This window comes from Colletotrichum fructicola, assembly GCF_000319635.2.
Source record: "Colletotrichum fructicola Nara gc5 chromosome Unknown KSG_Nara_v1_contig08, whole genome shotgun sequence".
Lineage (NCBI taxonomy): Eukaryota > Fungi > Ascomycota > Sordariomycetes > Glomerellales > Glomerellaceae > Colletotrichum > Colletotrichum fructicola.
The window spans coordinates 1,012,859-1,037,858 of record NW_027094058.1 but is presented as its reverse complement, the minus strand read 5'-3'; the positions used below and the strand labels follow the sequence as shown (position 1 = coordinate 1,037,858).

At 56.0% G+C, this 25,000-nt stretch overlaps 8 protein-coding genes across 8 annotated transcripts; 3 read left to right on the top strand and 5 right to left on the bottom strand.

The window, feature by feature from the left end:
- Nucleotides 1-448: 448 nt before the first annotated feature.
- On the top strand, nt 449-6,187 carry CGGC5_v013329 (uncharacterized protein; the record flags this gene model as incomplete). Its single annotated transcript, XM_066152912.1, has 8 exons — nt 449-534; nt 602-763; nt 820-1,138; nt 1,194-2,252; nt 2,325-2,894; nt 3,869-3,966; nt 4,020-4,335; nt 4,397-6,187. The coding sequence occupies 8 exons, from the start codon at nt 449-451 to the stop codon at nt 6,185-6,187; spliced, it is 4,401 nt and encodes a 1,466-aa protein (XP_066007587.1).
- Nucleotides 6,188-7,241: 1,054 nt separating this feature from the next.
- CGGC5_v013328 (Zinc-type alcohol dehydrogenase-like protein) lies at nt 7,242-8,285 on the top strand (the record flags this gene model as incomplete). Its single annotated transcript, XM_032021726.1, has 1 exon — nt 7,242-8,285. One exon carries the CDS (start codon nt 7,242-7,244, stop codon nt 8,283-8,285), a length of 1,044 nt encoding a protein of 347 aa, XP_031881454.1.
- A 1,292-nt stretch (nt 8,286-9,577) lies between these two features.
- CGGC5_v013327 (CUE domain-containing protein) lies at nt 9,578-12,702 on the bottom strand (the record flags this gene model as incomplete). Its single annotated transcript, XM_032021724.1, has 5 exons — nt 9,578-10,845; nt 10,906-10,947; nt 10,999-11,503; nt 11,579-12,219; nt 12,393-12,702. The coding sequence occupies 5 exons, from the start codon at nt 12,700-12,702 to the stop codon at nt 9,578-9,580; spliced, it is 2,766 nt and encodes a 921-aa protein (XP_031881443.1).
- A 2,502-nt stretch (nt 12,703-15,204) lies between these two features.
- Nucleotides 15,205-16,386, top strand: CGGC5_v013326 (uncharacterized protein; the record flags this gene model as incomplete). The annotated part of the gene is made up of 1 exon (XM_032021723.1): nt 15,205-16,386. One exon carries the CDS (start codon nt 15,205-15,207, stop codon nt 16,384-16,386), a length of 1,182 nt encoding a protein of 393 aa, XP_031881444.1.
- Nucleotides 16,387-16,859: 473 nt separating this feature from the next.
- Nucleotides 16,860-17,600, bottom strand: CGGC5_v013325 (uncharacterized protein; the record flags this gene model as incomplete). The annotated part of the gene is made up of 1 exon (XM_032021722.1): nt 16,860-17,600. One exon carries the CDS (start codon nt 17,598-17,600, stop codon nt 16,860-16,862), a length of 741 nt encoding a protein of 246 aa, XP_031881445.1.
- Nucleotides 17,601-17,684: 84 nt separating this feature from the next.
- Nucleotides 17,685-18,380, bottom strand: CGGC5_v013324 (uncharacterized protein; the record flags this gene model as incomplete). Its single annotated transcript, XM_032021721.1, has 1 exon — nt 17,685-18,380. The coding sequence occupies one exon, from the start codon at nt 18,378-18,380 to the stop codon at nt 17,685-17,687; it is 696 nt and encodes a 231-aa protein (XP_031881446.1).
- Nucleotides 18,381-18,554: 174 nt separating this feature from the next.
- Nucleotides 18,555-19,299, bottom strand: CGGC5_v013323 (uncharacterized protein; the record flags this gene model as incomplete). The annotated part of the gene is made up of 3 exons (XM_032021720.1): nt 18,555-18,593; nt 18,652-18,952; nt 19,004-19,299. The coding sequence occupies 3 exons, from the start codon at nt 19,297-19,299 to the stop codon at nt 18,555-18,557; spliced, it is 636 nt and encodes a 211-aa protein (XP_031881447.1).
- A 732-nt stretch (nt 19,300-20,031) lies between these two features.
- Nucleotides 20,032-24,807, bottom strand: CGGC5_v013322 (uncharacterized protein; the record flags this gene model as incomplete). The annotated part of the gene is made up of 2 exons (XM_032021719.1): nt 20,032-22,457; nt 22,962-24,807. 2 exons carry the CDS (start codon nt 24,805-24,807, stop codon nt 20,032-20,034), a joined length of 4,272 nt encoding a protein of 1,423 aa, XP_031881469.1.
- Between the last annotated feature and the right edge of the window lie 193 nt (nt 24,808-25,000).

Below are 25,000 nucleotides of genomic sequence, written 5' to 3'. Positions count from 1 at the left end.
ATTAACCCATTATTCGCATCGTCCCTCCCTGGCGTCTCTGGCTCCTGTCCTCCACATTACTGTCTTTGTTGTCTGTACATGTCCGGAAATCAACATCCATGAACTGTACTCTAGGGAGAAGGCATTCTAGGCCAAGACAGTTGTACTCTGCTTCGAATGAATGGACATTCATTGATAGACGGCTTGGACTCGAATTGATGAATGGCCATTGTAGCCAACTCCTTGACTGTCGTTGTCAGTTCTACAAGCACTCAGTCGAACAGGAACTTACATCCGTTTCACAAGGAGTCAAAATAGAAACAAGATGAAAAAGTCCTCCCGAATCTCGAATGTCATAAATACAGATATCATTTCTTCGACTCCTGCGGGTTTCATAAGAATCCAATGCCAGGTCGTTGTACTGCTGCTCCTATGATCTCTGGGAACCAACTGGCATTGCAAGCACAAGATGGAGACTCCTCTGGACATGACCAAAGTCAGCTACCTCTTCAAGATCTACAAAAGCTCGACCAACTGCTTCCTGCGATGGCTCTGGTGCGCTTACCACCAAGCAAGCAGATCCTCGATCCGCTGCAGGTGTGGAGCCTTTCCGAACCACGAGTAAGATTATCGAAGTTTCCCATACCGTCTACAACGCGGGTCGACCTGTTCCGGGCTCCGTTCTTGGGGCTCTACGCGACGCCATTCGACATCGTAAGAGTGTTGGCCAATTTTATGGAGACGCTGGGAAAGCCAATCGCGGGCATCGCCGATTCATTAAGAGGTACGTTCCAGGTGTTCGCGTATGAAGGAAGTCCTGCTAATCGGCGCCATATGCAGGCTTGAACAGACGTTGGCCATCTTGGAGCCCCTGGAGGCACAAAACGTACCTTTCGAAGACTACTTGGGCCGTCAAGAAGATGAAAGGCCTCGTGGTATATTGGAGCAACAACCCAACCAGTTTGCTGCCTTGATAGAAGGTCTGAACATCTCTCCACACGCTTCACCATCGCGAGCGAGCGACACGGCCTCGCCAACTGCTCCAACTCCGTCTACTCCAAACAAACCAGAGTCCAAGACTGAACCAAAGAAACCTGAAGAGTTCATCTTGGAAGATGACGATATAGGTGTGGCGTACCATGCGGCCCATTTCCTGGTGGTAAACCTCATTCATGCCCTCCTTTCCATTTCCAGTATAGCTCACAATAATCTAGGATATACATCAGTTTCATTCCCACCTCGAGGAAACCTGGAAAGCAGCAGGCGAGGGCAAGATTCCTCTTCTAGCCGCCGCCTTCCAGTCCAACTGCGTTGCGTACTTGAACTGCTATAAAACACCGAGGGTGGATTGTTCCGCCTTATGCCTCTTCTCCGAGCACAACTGTACTTGCCGACAATGCAACCGCATTCGTAACTTCATCCAATTCAGGACGAACTCGTCGAATGCGGACGTTTACGTCAAGCTTGCGCGGAGACTTTGGATGATTGCCAGTATCATCAACGACTATGGGCGAAACTTAGGGGAGAGCTACCGGCCCCCTGAAGTTCACGGGCGACCCGCGATCTGCAATTTACTGAACTGCCCGGACCAGTTTCGCACTCCACCCTCGTCTGAAATCCCTCACTTGGAAAACTTCCTTTCGACGGAAAATCAACGAATAGTTCGCGACCTAATGGATGCCATCAACAACCGACTAGACCCGCTAAAACGCGGAATCACTGTTGTGGAGATGATCAAGGGAAATTTCCTCAAGGGATTCGTCGATATCTGCGAGGCCTTGTTCCATTTCGGGCAGTCGTTCCTGCTCCAGAACACACGCGTTGTACATGGAGAATTGGTGGTAGTGATGAGCATGTTTCTTCTGGTTGAAAAGACAACGATGCAATACGACGGTTTGAGGGGCAGCGCCTGTCGTGCCCAAGGCCTTCGTTTCGCCATGGACATGTACCGCGCGACCATACCCGTTTTGGAGACTGTCCAACATTGCCACCCAGATAGCAACATGGGTCTTGAAACCTTACGCTTAGGCCTGAACATATATGGAAGCGATGAACAGTCCGGTATTTACCACGAATCTCCCTGGACCGTGGGTTGTCACATGTTGGACATGCTCACGGCAGCTATCAGGGTCGGAGGAGAGGTCTGCAGGTACTGGGCCGTTCTCAGAACGACGCTACACCTGTACAACGCATTGCGGATCAGAGGCTTCGACGAATTCCAGATACCGCAGATTCCCGTGCTAGAAGTACTATCCGGCATGTTCCTTCAAGAGGTCTTCCTGGGGACCGTCCCGAAACTCAAGTTCCTATCGTCTTTTCGTTTGGCAGTTTTCAACAACCACTAGGTCAAGCACTCCGGGAAATTCCAGCTTGAACGCGGACTTGACCTGCTCACACCATCTATCGAAGCACCCTACTGGGGACTTTGTAACCAACACTACACCAACCACCAGAGGAATGGGGAATTCCTGTGCAAGGTGTACAAGACCGAGAAGCCTGTCGCACTCTGTCCATGCAAAAGATGCGAGGGCAAACGTGCTGCGCAAGTGCAAGCCAATCTTCAAAAGGTCAAGAAAGCCCGTGACCTCCTGCGCAAGGATACATGGTACGGGTACGCTTGCAAGAGCCGAGAGGCGGTGTTGACGGAGGTTCAGGGACCAGCTCCAATCGCGCGCGTCAACTTCTTCGCGCTATTTAGGTCCTGTGCGGCGAAACTGGAAAGTTTTGGTAGTCTCGCTATCCCGGTGGTTCAGAACAAGTACAAAGAGCAAGGGTTGTGGAAGGACTGGATGGACAAAGGTCTCTCAATTTCAAGATTTGCCGCCGAGGATCTTATGGAAATCCTCGACGCTATGCCTGGTGATACAAGACGCGACAGGGAGCGTCTGGCCAAGAAACCGTTGTTTAAGCATGCTGTGAGTGTTTTTAAGTCGTTGGAAAGGACAGATGTAACTTTGGAGGAATTTTTGTGGAATATTTGATGTTGGGCCGGTAGTGTTCGTCGCAATGAGGCACTGTCCAGGATTGCTTTGAGACACAGACATCAGATTATGAGAGTAATGCCGATCGTTGAAATTTGAACAGATGAATCAAGAAGAGAGACATTGACTGTGGAGATAGCTGCCAGAATGAGCACAAGAATCAGAAAGAAGGCGGATGACGAGCGAGAATCAGAAGGACGATGGCGACAGATAGTGACAATCGCAGCAAAGACAGCAACAGTGACGGAAGCAATCCAGAAGTTTTATCCGCCCAGGTGTCAAAGCGAATAATCCTTGCCTTCATTTTCCCTCCCTGGATGCTTTGAGTTCACCACGGCCCATCCAGCCAGGGACTTCGCGACGACTTCCGTAGTGTGCGTTACACCAAGTTCAGCCAGGCACCAAGTTCATTCATGCAGATGAGAGATTGAAGCGCGTTGAATGAAGTAACCGAGTTTATCCTGCCCAAAGAAAATTTATTCCTTGGACCTGATATCCTTGCCACAAAGATAAAACAAACACTTTGGCGAACAATGAGGGCGGATTGTGCGCGACTCGAAATAGAACCTCTCAACTCATGGCTCCCATTCCTAGCAAGTAGCCAAACTTGTATTAAGACAGCCTTCCGCATCGATGATGGAGTGCTCTGAAAACGTCCGAGCCATCGATGAACCGAAGCCTCGTCGACCATGGATTCATCAGCCATGGACTTGGATCATCACCCGCCGGATCTGCGACAACTTCGCGATTCTTACAAAGCTGCGACGAATTGTTTCTTGCGTTGGCTATGGTGTCAATACCACATCATAGTACCCGATGAGGCCAGCAACGCCAGCACATTCAAAAACACCGCTCAAATGGTCTGGGTCGCGGAAAAGGTAGAGGAGGCAAGAACTGATGCACCACAGTCCATCATCAGCTCTCTTGACGATGCTATCCGAGACAGGACTATCGTCTTCCAGATGTACGACGATGCTGAAGCGGGGCATAAACATATTATCCGGACGTATGTTACATGATAGCTCATTGATCAATGGTTCTCTTCCTAACAAACCTCAGACTCCAAGACATACATCGGATTTTGAAGCCTCTCGAGTCGCAGTCGGAAGATGTGGTTTTCGTCGACTACGCTGCGGACGCCCAGCAGACCTTGTGGAACAATGCTTTTCAGGCTCTTCATGTCGATGACTCCGCGGAATCGTCTCATGGCTCCCCGCGTAGCGGCTCTGAAAGCAGCAGCAGCGGCGATGCGTCTTCATCTGCCTCTGGCCCAACTCAACCGGCGCAGCCTCAAGCTCAGCCCATGGGCCCGATAGAATTCGACCTAGAAGACGACGAAATAACGCAAATGATTGACTCGGCGTGGTTCCTCATCGTAAGATCCGTCAAGCCCTACGTGGTGAGAAAATCGCATCTGACCGTTAACGTGTGTTTAGGAAATGAATAAGATGCGCGCCCAGCTTCAGCAGATCTGGGCAGAGGCGGCCAGAGGCGACGTCCCCATCGTCTCCGCCGCTTGGCTGACCAGTCTTGCTGTCTACGATATGTCAGACCGAGATCACATGCCGCAAGACTATCTCAATAAGTTCTGTCTCATGCAGGCGTACAACTGTCGGTGCAACAGTTGTCAAATGGTACGCTCTTCGGTCCGGAAACTTGACGACGAGCAGGACCCGGACGAATGTCTCCAGGCCGCTGTCAGGCTGTTCAAGACAGCCAAAGCCATTGGGGAATACGGTCAGAGAATTGGCGATTTTCGTGCACCTCAGATCGACGGCCGACCATGGGGCAGTGGAGAGAGGTTCACGTATAACATCACCAATACAAACATCGTTAGCGAACCGCCATCATTCCCAGATTCATACCGAAACCGAATTCACGAAGCTCTAGAGTCAGTCAGGGTCTCGTTACCACTGCGTGGGCATTCTGCGAGAGCCGTTGCCCGCGCGGAACGCCTGAGACTGGACTATTACAGGGGCATCAAGATCTGCGAGGCCTTCTTCGATGTTGCTCAACGATTCTTCCTTCAGGAAGAAAATCCGCGAAAACCATCAATATTCCTTGTCACAACAATGGACCTCTTCATGCTGACCGCAGACGCGGCATCGACACATGGTGGCCGTCTAGGCGGCACTCAATGCCGAGTCGCGACTCTCGAACTTGCGTTGCATGTGCGGGATTGCCTTGCGCAGTTCAAGCCAGACACGGACCTTCTGGAACATTGCCCAGAAGTCATTGACCAAGTCCGCGGCCTGTCTACGGCCATTCATTACTACATCATGGAAACCAAGTCCGGTCTCTACTACGAGTCCCCATGGACTATGGGCTGCCACATGTTGGAGTTTCTCACCACCGCGAATAACATTGGCTTGAGCATATGCAAGCGGTATGCCGTTTTCCAGTCGATATTGCACCTATACAACGCCATGCGCCGCTTTAATGTCAAGGAGCTTTCCATTCCGAAGAACTACGAGCTGGAGAAACTTTGCCAGATGTTCGTCTGGCCAGTATTCAAAGGGAACATGCCAATGAGCGGATTTCTCACTGTCTTCCCCCTCGCCGTATATCAAAGCGGCCCAACGGACAATGTAAAATATGGGGCAGCCACCAGACTTGAACGAGGAGTGACCTTCTTGGAGGCCGAGCCATATAGCTGCTGGATTTCGCTTACCGAACATCATTCTGACCTGCACTCTCAGGATCCCATTTTCTTCACAAAGGTCTACAACAGGCCCGTCCCATTAGTCTGCCCATGCCTTGAATGCACGGAGGGCACATCGTCGGCATATAAGCACAAAATTGAACAGGCCCTCAGAGAGCATGCAAACACCAAGCTTTCTGGGTACACAGCCAAAGCCAGAGCACTGCTGACGGAAGAGCTTTCCGCAGAAACCCCCCTTTCGCGGCTCAACATGCTGAAGCTGTTTCAGGCGTACGCCGAAATGCTGAGTGGCTTTGGCAGACTGGCGCGGCCTGATTTGGAACCTGCCTACCGGAAACGGGGGGTATGGATGAACGAAATGAAGCATGGGCTGGTTCTCGGTCGTTTTGCTGTTGAAGACACGTTGGAGCTGATCGATCTGAGCTTTGGCGGCACCACGAAGGAGAAAAGGCGTTTGGCGAGACATCCGCTGCTCCTGGGTGCCGCGAAGATGTTCAACGATATGCAAGAGGGCAGGCAGCCAGAAGATGCGAAGCTGGGGAGATTTCTTTGGGATCTTGCGTGAGAGGTGTGATCAGTTGGAAGGCTTGTGGCGTTGGTGTATGTCTACTTCATATGGTTAGGTGTTCAATGGACAAGGGCGGAAAGGACCAGAAACGAGGGATGCTGGCGACATGGCACAGTTCTTCGCTGTTGTCTGGGGTCTACATGATGATCCGGTTCTTGACGAGGAAGATAGTAATAGACGACAATGATAGACGACGACGGTGGTAGTAATAGTACTAGCAATGATTACAGCAACGGCAAAAGCAAGCATATAGAAAAAAAGAAAAGAAGAAGAAAAAAAATGCCGCTCTAGCACAGGAATACAGGGGGTCTGGAAATAAAATAAAAAAACTTCACGATGTGTTGGCTGAGCTACCAAGAGCCCGCCCAAAGAAGCTTCGAGCCAATCGGCAGGCGGCGCGATTGGATGGGCCGGGTCGACACAAATACCCACAAACACGGGATTGGGAACACCACCAAAGCCCGCGTATCCCGCGCGCGCCCTGTCGCCCTGTCCCCGGGAACACCGACCGGCCAAGACCGCGTGCGCTGGCTTTTTTTGTAGTTTTCATCGGCGCAAGGAGCCGGATCGGGGCAAGCCGAGTCGGTGACGCAATTTTGCGTGCCTCACCGGTGGGAGGTCTCAGCCTGCAGTGCCTCGGAAAAGGCGTTGGGCGGATTTATTTTGAATGCTGTCATGGAAATTAGCAATACACTACCTTCCAGACGTTAGACAGGTGCGACGGGTTAGTTGAATGTTGTGTGAAATCATAACCAAGCATAATGTTGATTCATCAGGCAGACCGAGGTGAACGAGATAAGGCCCAGGGGCGAAGAAAGAAGGAGGGAGAAGGAGGGGTCCCGCATTCCGTCACCCCACCTTCACCACCAAACTTTATATCATGACCCTGCCCAGCCAACCCGGAGCTCAGCCGGCAAGCTCTCAGACGTCACTCAGCCAAGCTTAATCTCAACCTCATTCAACTCACCTCTCGCACTCTCATTCACCCTCATCTTCACCATCTTCCTCACCTTCAATTGCCAAAGAACCACAAACACCAACACCCACAGCAATGGCCGCACCAGCACCCCCCGCCGAGATGCGCCGCTGGCAGATCCCCGCCCCAGGCACCTTCATCCAGTCCCTCGCCCTCACCACCGTGCCCACCCCGTCCGCCACCGACCTCAAGCCCTCGCAGGTCCTCGTCCGCGTCGCCGCCGCCGGCATCAACCCCGCCGACTACAAATTCCCCGACCTCGGCCTCGTCGCCAAGGCCATGATCTCCTTCCCCAAGTCCCCGGGCATGGACTTCGCCGGCACCGCCGTCGCCGTCGGCTCCGACATCACAGACATCCAGCCCGGCGACCCCGTCCTCGGCCGCCTCGACCCCCTCAGGCCCCAGGGCACGCTGTCCGAGTACATCCTCGCTGAGCGCGACGGCTGCGCCCGCCTGCCCACCGCCTCCGGCGCGCCAGACTTTGACCAGGCCGCCGCCGTCGGCACCGCCGCCCTGACCGCCTACCAGACCATCGCACCCTACGTCCAGCGCGGCGACAAGGTCTTCATCAACGGCGGCTCCGGCGGCACGGGAACCTACGGCATCCAGATCGCAAAGGCCCTCGGCTGCCACGTCACCGTCTCCTGCTCGACCCCGAAGATCCCGCTGTGCCGCTCCCTCGGCGCCGACGAGGTCATCGACTACAAAACCGCCGACGTCGTCGCCGCCCTGAAATCCCAGGGCAAGGTCTTCGCCCTCGTCGTCGACAACGTCGGCAACGCCCCGCCGAACCTGTACAAGGCGGCCGACGACTTCCTCCTCCCCGACGGCCGCTTCAAGTTCGTCGGCGGCGCCGTCTCCTTCGCGCAGGTCAAGTCGCTCGTGCCGAGCATGTTCCTCCCCGGGTTCCTGGGGGGTGCCAAGCACCGCTTCGAGGCGTTCATGACCAAGAACTCGCACCCGGACCTGGCGCAAATCGCGGCGTGGATGGCTGAGGGCAAGGTGAAGAGCGTCATCGACTCGGCGTTCGAGTTTGAGGACGCGGTCAAGGCGTACGAGAAGCTGAAGGAGGGCAGGGCGGCGGGTAAGATTGTCGTGAGGGTATCTGCGAAGGCGTGAGCATGTTTTTCATGTGTGATGTTATGTGAAGAAAGCAAAATGGGTGATATGGATGCTTGGAAATAGGGCTTCTGGCGTTGTTCTGCTTCGCGATTGGGATTGCCATCGGATTCATGATATATCTACGTTGAAATTAAAAAAGTTATCATAAAACAACAAACGTGAGATTTAAAAAAAGCTACCCATTTTGCCATGTTGGGAGTGTGAATTGAGTTGGCTTGGCCGTCAGCGCTAATGTAGGCACGCCGCCGGAGGGACCCGGAGCAAGCCGGCGACGACGACTCAATCCCTCCCCCTCGCGCTTGCTTCCGATAAAGCACGAGCCAGCCCGTCACTCTACTGGTTCATCTCATCCTCCGACTGACAGCAGGATTTCGGCCCTGTCAAACGCCCGTCTCGAGACATTTCTCGCCGACAGCTCCATCTAAGGCAAACGGTTACCGTTGGGCACGTTTTGCTCCGATGCGCCACACGAAAGCCAGGGAGAATCGCATAGTCTAAGCCTACATCTCCGAGACACCGTTTTGCTTTTTCCATGTACGGCGCAGATTTGCATGTGATGTCGTGATTCCGGCGGTGAGACTGGCCCGGGGCTGGCTGCTTCAACAGGTAACATTCGTCGCAACTGATCGAAAAGCTGGGTAAAGAGGAGGGACTGGCAAGACCTAGACTCAGGAAGCATCGAGACCGGCTGCTAGAGATCAACACCAAGAAGGTTGGAGACAGGTTTATCAAGCATCAAATCATTCACATTGTACACATCGTGTTGCCAAATTCTTTATTGGCTACTACCTCCCTTTTCCAAGGAGTTCAATCTCAATATCAGCCCTCCATTGGGCAACGACCAACCTCCCGCCGAGTCCAAATCCGTCGTCTGTCAATAAGCGTTTTCAAGGCCGTATGCCATCCGCCACCGGCGATCATTCTTCGAGCAAGCCTGATTAGACCTCCCCATTGCGAAAAAGAAAACAAAAAACACAGTTCCGTTGCGGCCGGTGACCATCCGAAAGTGTTTCCCCTCCCTGATTCTTTTTTGATAGATCGTACACACGCTCAAAGACCATACACAGAGTAATGAGTAGAGAGAAGAAAGTTTTCCCTGTAGAGAGAGAGAATGCATGAATTATCCTTGCCGCCCGCAGTAAAACCGTCCACGGGCCCAAAGAGATTCGTTTGCCGACAAAACCGCAAATCACAACGTGCCGGGGCACCCAGGTCACGGCCACTCAATCCTATCGCTGGGGACCTGAGGAACCAGTGTGCGACTGAATTGGCCGACGACCACTACCTCTCTAGTGGTAGTTTCCGCCCCAGCCGCCGCGCGCCTGCTGGTTGTTGCTGCCGTAGTATCCACTGCCGTAGCCGCCCTGGCCGTAGGATCCAAACGGAGCAGCGCTGCCGTGCTGTCCACTGGTGGCACCGCCCATGCCGTAGCCACTGTTTCCGTGGAGGTTGTGGCCCTGGAGGTGGCTGGGGTAGCCTCCGTAGCCGCCCATCTGAGAGGCGGACTGAGGAGGAGGCAGACCGGACTGACCGGGGGTGTTGTTGGTGGCCGAACCAGGACGAGCGCCGCCGAGCGAAGGTGAAGGGCCGGAGCCGGGCTTGCTGTCACCGAAGGGCTTCAAGTCATCACCGGCGGAGGCAGCGTTAGACTGCGCGGTGCTGTTAAAGCCTTGTCCACCAGGTGACTGGAAGGAAGAGCCTCGGCCGCCGAAGCTGTCCTGCATGCCGCCAAAGCCGCTGGCGCCGGCCAGACCAGGCTGGTTACCAGACTGGGCAGAGCCAGCGCGGGCACCGAAATCGCTGCCCAGACCAGAGGCCAGACCGCTATCCGCACGGTGCAGAGAGGACTGGCCGAATCCACCGGCAGGAGAGGAAGCGTGGTCGTAAGGGCCCTGGGGCGACATTCCGTAGGGGTGGCCGTAGCCCTTGCCGTAAGGGGCGCCGCCGTATCCCTGCTGGCCGTAGTGGCCGTAGTTCATGTAGTTGGAGTAGTAAGCGTTGTTGTAGTAGGGGTGGCTGTTGTAAGGGTAGCCCTGCTGGCCGTGAGACTGAGGCTGGGAAGCCTGGCTGGCCTGCTGTTGGCTCTGAGCCGTGGGGTTCGGGGTGGTGTGTCCGCTGTTCTGGGCATCGCTGGTGACACCTCCGTAGCGAGACTGGTTCTGGACGCCGCCGCTCTGGGGGTATTGGCTGAGGTTATCAGCCTGCTGCGATGCATTGTAGCCTCCGAAACCTCTCTGCTGCTGGGAGGAGAGGCTGTCCTGGTGACCCTGGGCACCTTGCTGGCCGTAAGGCTGGTTGTAGTAGTTGTAGGGGGGTCGGCTTTGTTGGTCGGCGGTGTAGTAGTTGGAGTATTCGCTGGGCGCGGAGCTGAAGGCTCCACCGGGCTGCTGGTTCTGCTGTTGCGATTGGGTGGGGAAGCTGTCGAATTGGCTCTGGGTGGCAGAGGGGTTCGACTGGGTGAAGGGATCGATTGGCTTCTGTTGGAAGCCAGCGGGCTCCTGAGAGCCAGCCTGGCCGAAGCGCGAGTAAGACTGCTGCTGAGCAGCGGGCTGAGGAGCTGGCTGGGTGTAAGTGACTGATGAACGAAGCTGCGATTCTATCATGTTCTCAAACATACTCTGGTTGGAAGCAGGAGGCTGAGGAGCGGCGCTAGCAGGGCCTACGGTGATATTAGCATTAATGGGGACAGGGGTCGTCGATATGTCAATACCAGTGGGCGTAGCGGCGGCCGCGGGGGGCAGGCCAGGAGCGGGCTTCTGGGTGCCAATGGCCTCGGGAACCGGAGCTTGTTGGGGAGCGGGGGGGAGAGAGGTTCGGGGGTGGGCGACGGGGGAGTCGGCGGGTGGCTGAGTTCTGGTCTCGGGCTCTTCGCGGTCGCCATCGATGTCGTCCTCGTCGTTAAGGCTGAAGGCACCGAACTGGACAGCAGCGCGGTCTACCTCGCGGTTGCCAGGCATGCGCACAGCCTCCTCCTGGTCAAGAACACGGCGCTGGTAGCTCGGGGTACGAGAGCCCCTCTCGGTGGTGGCCTTGATGGCTGAAGCAGCAAAGCCGCTGTTAGCAGTAGGGACAGCAGGACGGATGGGCTGGTGTTGCTGCTGCGAGGCAGACAGAGGGGTCGCGGTCGCGCTGGCGGCAGCTTGGCGGGGATCCCAGGAGTCGGCGGTCGTGCTGGCAACGGTAGCAGTCGCGGGTGGATGCGATTCGTCGACTACCTGTTCAAGATTCGTCTCAGTGAGTTGGTCCTTGGAAGGCGGCAAAACCACTTCGGGTTCAATGACGGTTGGTACTTCTGCAGGAGCTGGTTCTTCATGTTGAACGGGTTCGGCGGCGGGGAGTTCAGCGATAGGCTCCGGCTGCGGCTCAGGCTCAGGCTCGGGCGCGGGTGTAGGCTCTTCAGCAGGGGCCACAGGAGGCAGAGGCTCGATGGGTTCGGCAGGCTTAGGTGCGGGCTCCTCCTTGGGGGGCTTCGGGGCGGCCTTGGGAGCGGTCGACTGACGGAGCATGCTGGCCCACGTCTTCGGGATAGGAGCGGCGGGCTTGGCAGCCTCGGGTGCAGCAGCAGGAGCGGGAGCGGCGGCGGGCTTCTCGATGGTCTCCTTGGGGGCCCAGGGGTCCTCGGCGGCGGGGGCCTCCTTGGCCTCGGAGGGAGTGTTCCATGCGTTCGACTCCTCAGTAGGGACGGACAACGGCTGAGCATTCTCCTTGGTGTGGCGGGTACCATTGGTGGCTGCCGAAGCTCTGCCACGGCCACCGCGAGTGCCTCCTCTTTCAGTGTTCCTGCCGCGGCCGCGACCAGCGTCCGACACGTTGCGTCCGCCTCTAGCGGGTCTGGCATTGGATGAGTCGATGATGGGGTTGGCAGTCGAGGGCTCCTTGGCCTTGGAGCGGGGGGCCTTCTTTGTGACCTCACCCCATTGGGAGATGGTGCCTGGAGTCGAGAAAAATTAGCAAAGAAAGACCAGATGCGAAAGCAAGTTCAGCGAGGTGGAATGGCGGATAAGCGCAAGGGCAATTGCGCAAGGCTGAAGATGACAGCCTGACGGGGCAGGGGGGTGATGTGTGCGCATGACTTGTTGGTGAGCGGCGGCGGTGCGTACGTACCTTCAGCAATGCGGGTGACGGCGAGGTTCTCGTCGCCATCTGTCTCTTGGAGAGCATAGAGAATGTCCTGCTCAGACCAGTCGGGGAACAGCTCCTTGATAAGAGGGGTCTTGCTGCCGTATTGCTTCTTCAGCTCGCCGAGCTCGCCTTGGTCCTCAAACGCAGTCGCATCGTCGGTGTCCTTGTGGTCGAACTTATCGCCATTGGTTCTGCCTTGGGTGCGGCCACCTCGACTGGCGAATCCACCTCTTCCACCGCGACCAGAACCTCTGCCGCGCGAGGCGGCAGTCCGAGTCTGTACCTCAGACATTGCTGGGTTGTGATTGTTTTGTGAGGTTGGGTTGTTGGAGGATTTTTTTTCCAGGAGTGGAAAAATGGGAGTCAATTAATGCCGGCCGGTATCGACACGACAGCTCTGGTGGGGGGCAAAAGTTCAGCGGAACTCAGGCCGATGTGAAGAAGGAAGAGAAAAAAACGGAAAAGAAAAGGGTGCCGCAAAATGGGGGGTTCGACGACGACGTCGTGGTCGTGGCTGACGGTAGACGAGACAGGTGAGGATTTGGTGGTGGTGGTGGTGGTGTAGGTGGGAGAAAGTGAGGTGGATGATGGATGAATGTGGAATGTTGTGCAAAGCAGCCAACTGGGTGCAAGGTCACAGGTGCTGGTGGTGCGGTGCACTGGGCTACGGTACCAGCTTTGCTGCTGTCTGCTTGGAAAGGGAGGTTTTTTTCCGCCCAGGCTGCTGCCAGCACTGTGAGGTGGATGATGCCCGGGGAAGGGAGGTCAAGGCAGGCAGGCACCTTTGATCGTCAGTCGGTAGGTACCTCAGCTCAGTGGCCAACGTCAGTGGTAGCAGCAGCAGCGTCAGCGAGGTGAGGTGGCCTGTGGAAGTGGACCACCAGCGAGGTCGATGCCCTGCAAACTGTGGAGAGAACCAACTGGCCCCCGGGAAAAGGTACTTGCCGCTCTTGTGTTGCTTGAGGTGATGCTTTTTTCCACTGCTCCTGCTTCTTTTTTGCTTGCTCCTCCCTCAGCGTCGTCTCCTCCAGTCAGGCTAAGGTTTTTGGGGCCCGAGCGACCGCCTGCAGCGAATGACGCCCCCCTTGATCCGGATACGGCTAGCGCGGCTTGCATTTTGCGGGCTTATGCAGATCCACTGCCTCAATCGACGGGCTGAGTGGAGGTACCGCTACCTGTCTTTGCCACTGACGAGAGGCCAAATGGCAAGTAGCCGCACGTACTTATGCTGGATTGTGCAGACGCTCGCCTGGCTACCTAAGGCAGGTACCTCCGTACCTTCTCACTGGTTCCTGACTTTTTGGGGGTGGCCTCCACTCCACTTTTGCTCTTTCCCTTGCCTGCCTGAATCTCGCCTTGGGCCCTGCCATTCGCCGTGCGGGAGGATGAGGTAAGAAGGCGACACAGTCACGCACCTTGCAGAAAGGGACAGCGAGAGACTCAGACATTCGTTGAGCGAGCACGCTGTCCTACGGCTACTTTTAGTCAGAAGCTCAGCTCCGTCTCAGCTCGGAGCAGGAGTTGGAGCAACCCGTCACGGTCATCCTGAAGCAAGAGGGTCTCATCTAGCGAAATGCGGCAACAGAGAGAGACGGAAACGATCAAAGGAATCGGTCTAGCCGTCACAATCATTCAGGTTGCGACAACAAGCAGCAAACATGCACAGCAACCGGCACCAAGAATGTTGCAAGCTCCGGGCGACTGGAGATGAGTACTTCTAGAAGATGGCCCAGCCGTCAATTGAATTCAGCCATGAATGCCATTGTTTCCAATGCTGCCTGCCTGTACGGATATCTCCCGCCGGTCTGCTGCATCGGCCGAGACGGGAGAACAAGAGCTTGCTTTCTCTGTGCCTGTGCGCTGCTTTCCAGCCCAGCTCCAGGCAAGCTTGTCACTTGGACCCTCGCTGCGTCGTCCGTGTCGCGTAGTGTCGTGTCGTCCCTTAATTCTGATGCCATGCCATGCCATGCCATGCTCAGCTCGCGGTTCCCTCCCGTATTGACTCTCGCAGCTCCAGCGCCTCCCCGGCTGCTCTTGTGTCATATGTCCCGAGGCCTGGTGCGTTCTCGGGCACGAGGCTGTATTCGTCACCCAGTGCCACCAAACCCTGGCCAATACCCAAGCTGGATGGGAGATTCGTGCGATTCTCGACGTATGGGGGGCTCGGGAGCTGGCGAGAGGTAGCCGGTACAAGTCAGATCTGGAGTTGCATTGGCTGGACGCGCTGATAATGGCTGGCCTCGCGTGCTTTGAATCATGGATCTGGGCCTCGTGACATGTACACGGGACAAAACAGGAAAAAAACAGCGTCACAGTCTCCATCCACTCAGGCTTTTCCAGCCCTGGCCAAGAAACGTGAGAGGTCTTGACCCCAGGCCTCTCTCGGTACGTACCGGACGTGGGAGCTCCTTCTCTGCCGTGGCAGGCGTGGGCGGGCTGCTGTCAGATCCAGCCTGGGCTTGCTGGGCTGGACTGCCAGCTCAGATGCTGCTGCCTCAGGTATCACTAGCCGAACTCCGCACTTTCGATGTCATGTGACCCGTTAGTGGCATGACTGTGCCTGGCTCCGCGACCGACATCACTCCACAGCAAGACGATAATGCGTATCTGACCCCGAACCTACCGGCCTCGTGCACATCACATACCACCCACCGCCTATCTCGTCCACCCCTCTCCAGCACTCCGACGACTCCGACACAGACAGTCTCGACGGCTGGAATTCTAAACAACACTCGAAAAGGCCACCAGCGCCGAAACGCTGCGCATCCGCAAACCCAGAACGAAGCACCCCACCATGTTCACCACAAAGCCTCTGAGCTCCTTCAAGAAGGCCATCTCGTCTATCCACCAACCCCTGCCTCTCTCTACGCGGGAGTCGCAGAAGCTGCTCAATGTTCTAAAGACATCATTCCGTCAGAACCTCGACAAGGAGCATGGCTGGACTCCCGAGACCGCCGAGTCATCGGCTTCGCAGACGACAGCCAACAAGCCTACATCTCACAACGCCCACCACCGCCCGACAGACCGACATCTTCGAACGATCCTTTCCAACCCCCTCTTCAAGAATAGCGAGAAGCCCGCCAAGTTGCCGCTGACATCGCCGAGAGATCCCATGGACGTATTTGAAGAGGCTGCGGCGAGGGGCATGATGACGAGGAAGGCCGCGACTGGCTGTTTACGAGCGACGCGCAAACAGATCCTGGAATCCAGTGTCATCTCGCTCCACGACGCCATGGCAGACTCCATGGCAGGATCACAGGTGCTCCAATGGCTGCGGTCGTCTGGCCAGGAGCGGACGTTAGAGTTCCTGGCAGACAAGCCTTTTGTCTTTGAGCTGTCGCAATTTCTGGTCGCCGAGGGATTGGAAGAAGTGCTGTGGGCATGGGCAGAGCGGATGGTGCGGGGTGAAGGCCCAGAAGATCCGAACAGCATCATCGTTGGTTCGTTGGTGGCCAACCTTGTCAAGGCCAAGTCCAACATGTACGACGAGAGTCTCGACACAGCCTACTCCGCCATGCTCAGAGCCGATCAGACATTTAAGACGGACGCTCAGAGACGCAATATCCTTCTTGCGCCATGGCATGTTCTTTCCTGGCGGTCGACTGTTGAGGCCTGGAAGAGGCCATTGCCGTCTGCCGCCTTGTTCGAGTCTTTCGTCGGCACTGCCAACCACATCCACAGACCGCTAAAGATCGACCGCGCACATCTTGACCTCCACCATCCAGTAAACCCCAGCCACCAACGAGCTGTTGGCTTTCTTGAGGGCTTGCAGGCAAATGACAAACTGGCTCAGCTTTATGCGGCGAACAACCTCGGATCGAGGGTTATCTGCATGGGCATGGACGCTGTCAGCCACCTTACGCGCCTAGGCCGGGCGGATGAAGCCGAGTCAGTCCTTCGTATCCTACAGTCTAAATTTGCAGAGGAGGTATGGCAGGAACGTCCTAGACATGCACTCCGGGCGTACCCAGTCTGATGACATTCCTTTACGGATTACGCATGATAAGGTGCTTGGAGTCCCGCAAGACCTAGGCCAGACCTCCATGAGTCGAGGCGTCTAGCTTGTGACATGAGCCGGACTCGACATTACCAACTGACTATAAGCTACTCATCTGTTGGGCCGTTTGAAACGAAGCACCCGAACGGACAAGCTGGACTCTTCCCCAAAGATAGTAGCGTATCCAATACCAGTACGGTAAAGATACAGGCTACGAATTGCGAGGAAGCATATCGCCGCAGACTATGCGCAAGGCTTCACGCCAAAGTAGCTACAAGCTCCCACAGAGCATGTGTGCACACACGCTTTTTCTGATTAATGAGATACCCGAAATATAACGTCAAACATTCACCACATTTATAACATTCACACGTGACTTTGCGATATGCAATATCGGCTTTCTATCTGTACCCTGAATTATCTACACAAAACTCTAACATCTCTCCCCAACTTCAGATCGCCCAGGTGAACTGGCTCAGTGTTGCCTCCGCGTCCAACTCCTTGAACGCCTGACCAGCGTTCTCAACCAGCTTCTTCTTCTTCAACAGCCGTCTGCTTTCTCTGCTGCCGAAGCCCTCGTCGATGGAATCGAGAACGAGCTCGGTGGCGAACCGAGCCAGATGCAACGGGTGCGCCCACAGCTCCCTCGGCGAGTCCGCCGCCTTGAAGGGTTTACCGAGCTCGGCCTCACTGAGCTCCCCGAATCTTCTCATGAACCGGGCGCAGAACATAAACAACCCAAAGAAGTTAAGACGGGCAATCGGAGCATTTCCCTCCAGTTCTGGGAGTACCTTGGTCTTGGCCTTCTCCATGTATCCCGGCAACGTTCCCGCGAGGTGCGCCTCGCGAATTCCTCTGTCCTTCTTGGGATCCTTCCTACACCTGGAGCACCTCTGCTTCGTGCACGTCGCAACCCCGTACACCTCCCCGAGCCAATCGAGGCCCTCGAAATGGGCCTCGCGGTGTTGGTGGAGGAACCACGTGATGTGCTGCCCTCGAAGGGGCTTCGATCCGAAGCCGTACTGCACACGCCCTCGCGTCTTGTCGATCCCGCTGTTGAAGACGATGCGGCTGAAAGTGGAGGCGAAGTTTCTATCGGGAAGCGCGCCGCGAAAGGTGTCTTGAATCAAGACCTTGGCGAGTTCGTCCAGCAGGGGGATCTTCTTCACGCGCAGGATGCCGACTTGACGCATCGCATTGTACAAATGGAGAGTGGAGTTGATAATGGCCCAGTCCCAGGAAACGTTGGCGCCTACGAGGGAGGCTTGCATCAGGAGCTATGTGAGCTGATTGCCGGCCGTCCAAGGAGACCCGTGGTACTTGTCGAGGGCGCACTCGCTGGCGAAGGTGCTCAATGAGTCGCGGAACTGCTCGAGGTAGCCGACGATCTGGCCCCAATCTGCGAATAGGTTCATGCTCTGGAGGAACTCGATGACTGGGTCGACGGCGGAGCGCATGTCCAGAGCGAGGCGGTGGGGCTTCGCCTGGCAGTTCACGTAGCTCAGAGGACCCTCGGTCACCGAGGCGGACTCGGCGGCCAGCAAGAAGAAGTCCATGGCAAAGATCAGTCGTCCGGGAGTGACGTGCTCCTCGCTATAGAAGAGGGCCTGCGCGAAACAGCAAAGCGGCTCGCTTTGGTAGACCCTGTCATCTTCGACCCCGTATTTCTTGATTCTCTCGAGCGGGGTGATGCCGCGCGTGCCCAGCACGTCGGCTCTGATCAGCCCGAGGATCTCTCGGAGGTGGGCCTCGTCCGTCTCCGGCAGTCGAGGGCTTTGGTTCTGGTCATGGGGCTCCGCCGCGCCGCCGTCGGTTCTGACACGGCACGCGCACTTGTCGGGGCACACATCAATCAGAGAGGGGGTGCTCATGTCCGTCAGTTCGGCACCGTAGGCGTTGATGGCCTTGGTGATGGTATGGATGCGTGTGCCGTGGGCGATACTCTCGGCGGCGGCGGCTGGAGAGGGTGACATCTTGGCGACGAAAGCTCTCACGCCTGGGCAGTCGGGGCACGTGTTGCATGGGGACGACACGCTCTCGCAAAGGTTGAGAAAGCTGCGCGGGGCGTCCTTGGCGACGGTGTGTGCAGTAAGGGAGGTGAGCCATGCGGCCAAAGGGAGGGGCAGTGTGCCGGCGGCGGCGTCGCGCTAGTAGCCTTCAAGCTGCGAGTAGACCTTGGAGAGTTCCTAGGAGCAAGGTTAGTTGGAATGATGACGAAAGGAAGGGGGATGGCAGGTTTCGTACGAGCAGGAAGTTGATGGATTCGTGGAACTGGCGGATGGCATCGTCCTCGAGGATGAAATCGTCCTCATCGGGATCGGGAGTCGTATGGGCAGATGAAGGGGCCTCGCCATGCGTGTCTGAGGCGCAGGTATGGTCCACGACGTCGATCTCATCGTCGTCGACAACATCCTCTACAGTGGCGGCCAGAGGCGCGAAAGCGTTGGGGGCAGTGGCGCTCTTCTGTGACTCGTCGATACGGGAGGAGGAAGAAGTTGCGGAAGCGGTCGTCAGGGAAGAAAGAATGGAGAGGGTACTCTCAAGTCTGTTTCATTGTCAGCCTCATGCTTCAAGATGGAAACCAGATGAATCTCACCTCTGGGCGAACGCCGCGTGGCCGTAACAACCGGCACCGTTCTTCTCGTATATGTCGTAGACCTGCTTGCGCTTCGCAATCGCGGTATGGAGGGAAGCAAGGACGGACTTGGGCACAACAGATTGTGCCTTCTTGACAACCTTGGCCGCGGCTAGGATGTGATTGATTGAGGTGAACTTCTCGGTGGACGGATCCTCGGCCTTGACCTGGCAATAGTGCCATTGGATGGCGAAGTTCGTCGAGGATTTGTAGTCCCGGTACAATTCCGCGACAGAGCTTTCGAGGCCGGGCGCCATCTTGGGGTGATGATGACGGTGTTTTGGTGTTGGTTGTGGTGAAGGAGGTGGAATGTGAAAGGAAGGGTTATTGTAGTTGTCGAGGGAAATAAGATGTGAATGGGGGTTGTTGTTGACAAACCTCGAGGTTTCGGGGTTTGTTTACTTGGAAAAGGATGAGTGGGATTTGTTTTGTCGACTCGCCAGTGAAAGATTCTGCAAATGGAGGACGTGTGGGAGCGGGGGTGTCATGGTCGGCGCGGATGGTCTTTCACTTACCTTCACACGCGGAGTCTTTGAGCTGGGGCTCGCTCAGGTTCGGCAGATTGTGTCCAGGTTTCATGAAGCAAGTTGGAGATTGGCAGAGATGACAACTCCAAGAGACAAAGGGAACTAGAGGCCTGCCCGTTGCTGTGGGTTGGTTGATTTGGATGATGTGTTAGTGGATGTCCAGAACCCACTCATACTTATGGTCTTGAGCTAAAGGAGGCGGGCAAGATGGACGCGAGAATGAACCTCATTTCAGCGACTTCCCGAGTTAGGTCAGGTCATATAGCTTCTTATGGATCAATCGGGATGAAGATTCTTTGATTGGATTGATGATCTGCTGATATCACGTCCATAAAGCACTTCGAAATGTTTCATCAGAAGCAAGAGAAGTGAAATATAGTATTGGAAGGTCAGAGGCCTTTGTGGTGAAAGTATCAAAATGAACGCAACTAAAAGCAGAATACAAATTGGAATGTAGCAATGTCAGAAGTATTTTACTTTCCCAGTCTTGTCCAACTCATCCCTGACCGTATCGTCGTTGTACACCAACCGGACGTTGTGCTCAAGGTCAGCCATCGCCCGCACTCTCTTCTTCCACACGTGAGACGAGGTAACTCCCGCTCCGGCGTCCGCAAAATCTCCATCTCCCGGCGGCGGCGTCCTCATCGCGAGGACGAGCAAGCCTTGCAGGTCCCACCAGGGAACGATGCTCAGCACGCGCATGTTCGGGTAAAGGCCACAGAGCTCCAAGATAAGACCGCCCATGACCGTCAGCAGGTACAGAATGAGAACGGCAAAGTACATGTACAGTATCGCTTTGCCAAACTCTAGTGCCCGCGACGGCTTGCCGGTACCCCAGCCGTATCTCTCGACGCCAAAGTCGAAGCCCATCGATTCTGAGAGGAGGTCATCTTGCGCGGCGCGGGCGTTGATGTGTTTCACGATCGTCGGCCCGGTGGTCTCGTTGGCAGTGGTGCCCCCTTTGATGTTGAAATGGACGTTGGACTGGACGTTGGAGTTGACCACCGGGAGTTGGTTCGCCGACTGGCCCGACTCGGAGCGTATCAGCGCCGTGCTGCTCGAGCCGGTACGCGCGATGGCGTCGGTGAGGTACACGCCGAACACCTTGGCCAAGAACACCTCGGCGCGCGTGGAGTCGATGGTGCTGTTGGTGATCCTGGGGTTCGTGATGTTCTGCGCGACCTCTGCGTCGACGAAGTTTCGCACGAGACTCTCGGGCGGGTTGTAGTACCGCAACGCGTCGGAGCCGTTGAACGCGACGGAGGAGGCGAAGGAGACTGGGGAGAGATACTGGAACCAGCTCGGGTCAAACTTCATCACGTAACCCTCCGAGTTCCCGCTGAAAGACGTCTTCTGGTAGGTTTCGATCATGGCCTTGGGGTCGTTCAGATCAGACACCAGTGCGCCGCACTCGCTCGAGTCGGTCGAGACCTCAGCGGCAACCCAGGTTGCCAGCATTGTGCACGAAAAGAGGCGGTCTTTGCGGTAATCTCCGTTGACGTCAGGGAGCTGACCCGCGACCTCGATGATGGGCGTGCCGTTCTGGAAGACGAAAAAGTCGGTGGTGATGAGCTGGAGGTGGCATTCTTCCGAGTCCCAGGCGGACACGTCAAGGGAGCGGGCCGGCGATGCTCTCTTCATCTGCAGACAAGTGGCGTCTCCGAAGCAGTTGAGGGATGATATTGGGTACACCAGCGAGCCGTTGTTAGCGATGACGTCTGATTTGGGGACGACGTTGCATAGCGACTGGATGAAGGGTTGGTAGATTGGGCTGCTCGAATCCGGGTTTTGGGCGTTGACCCGTCGGGTGCTGAGACGGTATTGGGAGTCATCCTCAGTGATGGTGTTCCCGTTCTCCATGTAGTTCTTGACCAGGCCGAAGTTGATGTTGAAGTGGTGGGACGGGGTGGTCGACAACACGGGCGGATCCCGCGTGTCAGAATCGGCGGTTACCTCGGTGATCATCAGCTGACGGCTGAGATTCGTCGAGGGACTGGAGAAGGTGACGGTGTCCTGCAGACCGGTCGTGGAGTAGCCCTTAGCCCAGTTCCAGACCGTGGTGAACCCGCCGGCGGGACAGGCGGCGTTGTAGATGCCCTCGGCCTCGACGCAGACTGGCGTGTTGTTCCATGGCGCGCCGTCGGTGAAGAGTGTCGGCCATACTTGGTCGGGCTGTGTCTGGTACAGGAGCGGTGCGCTGACGCCTCCGAAAGCCTTGTTGTGGTTCATGCCGTACCACTGAAGTGAGGGGAGAAGCAAGGCGCCGGCGGCAGGCAATAAGAGGAGGCTGAAGATGGTTGCGAAGAGGACGAAGAGGGCAAGCATCATTTCCCAGAATGAGAGGCTGAGGAAGCCGTGGCGCCAGAAGGGCAGGGAGAAGATGTAGCGAAAGTCACCGACGCGGTAGGCCCCGGTGAGAAAGCCCAGACGTACACCGCCGCCAATGAGACGTCGGCGGAACATGCTGATGGCCATAGCCGAGAGTGAAAGAATGACGAAGATCTCGTAGATCTTGAAAGCGAACAAAAGAAAAACCTCGACGCCTTTGGGGCTCAGGCGGACCCTGCTGGGACCTGCCAGGCCGTACCAGTAGCGTTCTCTCGAGGCAAGCCATAGGATGATGGCGGTCAAGATGATGGCGGGGATGTGTATCATCCATCCGTGGAGGAAGCGTCGCCAGCCATGGCGGGTGATGGGTTTGCCTACTCGGCGGTGCTCGTCTGATTCTCCGTGGTCATGGCTGGTCTCACTGTAAGTTGGGCCGTTGAAGGGATCCTTCTCAGGAACGTAGTGGGAGGAGGTTCCTGGGGGTGGGGACCCTTGGGGCTGTCCTCGAGGAGCTGGGGGCTGAGTAGGAGACTCTTGGGGCGGCCCTTGAGGTGGAGGTCCTGTTGATCTTGGCATGGCGACTGCTTGAGGTGGCGCCTGAGACGATGGTACTTGGGAAGTTGGAGGTTGAGAATCCAACGGTTGAGAAGGTACCCTTTGAGAAGTTGAAGGGTATGAAGTCGATGGTTGAGGAGGGACTTCTCGGGATGCTGTCAATTGAGAAATTGGTGGTAGAGAAGGTACTCCTTTAGAAGTTGAAGGGCGAGAAGTTGCCGGTTGAGGGACTTCTCGAGGTAGTGCCAACTGAGGAGGCCCTTGGGAAGATGGCTTCTGAGGGATAGTAGGCTCTGTCGTGTTTAGGACAGGAGGATGGCCATTGAGACCTGTGCTTGGGGTATGATGATGTTGTCCGGAGTGGGGGATGTCTCCAGTGATATCCTTGTGGCTGCCTGTGATTTTGGGATTCCCAGAGCTAGTAGTCGTGGTGGTTTTGCCGTTGTGCCCATGCTCTAAGATAGAGGTGGTGCCCGGGGCAATTTGATAGCTTCTCGGTCTATCCTTACCCCCACCAGAGCTATTGGTGATGACTGTGTAGCCACCGTGACTATGATCAGGGCTTGGGTCATTGCCCGGAACATTGTGATGGGTCTTGGTTGTTTCCTTGTTCCAAGAGCTGGTATCGGTGTTGGTGTAGTTGTGATTATGCCCATCAGGGCGGGTGTTGTTGCCAGGGACGTCATTGTAGCTTCTAGTAGTGTCGTTAGTCGTCGAGCTGTTGTTGATGATAGTATGGCCACCGTGAGTATGTCCACGCTGAGAGCTAGAGCTGTTGCTGGGGACCTCGTTGCGGCTATTGGTCGTATCATTCTGCCTACTAGTGTTGGTGATGGTGTGAGTGCCATGATTGTGACCATGACCATGCTCGTGGGTGTTGCTGCCCGTGACGTTGTGGTGGCTGATGGCCGTGTTGTTACGCTCAGAACCGGGGTTACCCGAGACAGTGTTGTGCCCACCATCTCTGTGGCTATGCTTAGAATGGTGATGATGATGGCTGTGAGACTCATTGCTGTGACTTCTGGTACTCTCGCTATCCTCGGTAATGCCTTGAAGAAAGCCTTTTGGACTAGGTCTATGCTCGTGATTGTGGTGCACAACATGACCTCCGTCGGTTTGCTCGCGAGAGTTGTTGTTGGTGACGTCTCTGGAGGCTACATGGGGACCATCATGTCTCTTAGGGTGCCCATGGGTAGAGGTGTTGCCAGAAACGTTGGGGGTCCCGTTGTTGGAGGTGGTGTGCGTCGTGATGGACACTTTGCCGGATGTGTTGCTCGTGGGTCCGTCGACATCCCTGGTCTTGTGCTTGTGTGCATCTCCGGTCACCTTGTTTGACCTATCCCCGACGATGATACCGGAGATGTTATGAGCCCTGTCGTGGGTCGGGCTTTGCGGTCGATGAGAGTGATTACTCCAGTCCTCGCAGAAGCCGCCTCCACCACCTCCACCTCCATCGCGGGAGACGTGAGTGACGTGGTTAGATGCCTCATTGGAGATACTACTGGAACCTCCGCTGCAAATATCACAGCAGGCTTCGTGAGAAGTATCATTGTTGCCAGAGCCGTGACGATTGAAGTCGGTCCGAATCTCCCAGGAGGGACTTTGAGGCAGGTCGGGCGAAAAGCTCTCCGAAACCATATGCGATGAACTCTTGGGGGCAAAGTTCAATGCCTTGGGAACATCTCCATGACCGTCATAAGATGACCTGTGAAAGCTCTGAAGGAAGCTCTGACGTCTACCCTGGGAGAAGTCGGTTGAGTCGTGATGGGAGTTCCCTCCGCGAGTGGCGTATGAGGTGCTCTGTGGGAAGTCGCGTGAATAGCTCTCAGCCATCGCGTTCGAGGCATCGTTGGAGGAACCTTCATGGTCCTTGTGCGAAGAGCCGCCATAGAGAAGGCTCTGAGAGAAGCTCTTGGAAAAGTCGCCCGAGCCGATGCGTGAGTCTCCGCCGCTGTAGGTGGTGTAGGAGGTGCTCTGCGGCATGGTGTGGGAGAAGGTTCGGGAGACATCGCTGGAGGAGCTGTGAGAAGTGCCAACGGAGCCTTGTCTGCACTTGTCGCAAGACGTGGCGTCGTTGCAGATGTCGCAGGTAGGATCATGAGAAATTGTGCGGGAGACCTGGTGGGAGATGCTATGGGATCGCCTGCGGGGGTCGCTGCGCGAAGCATCTTTGGAGTTGCCGTAGGACTGGGAGGAGCTTCTGTGGGAGGTGCCGTGGGACATGTTGCGAGGAGTTCTGTCTTGTGAGAGTTGGCGGGTGATTTGGCGGGCGACGGAACGATTCTCGCGGGAAACAGAACGGTTCTCATGGGAGATGCTGCGGTGGCCGCCGATTGAGTAAGGAGGAGAGTACATGATGTCTGGCGAGGTCAGGTGTGTGAACCGGTCGATAGTCTCCAGGGGCCGCATAAGACAAGACTGGACAATGCGCAAGGAGGCTTTTGTCGATATCGAAGTTGGGCCACAGTTCAAAGTCCAGATTCTTCAGCACTCTCATATATAGAACTCACAATGCTAAGTTGTCTGTTTGTTATTATCAACCACAATC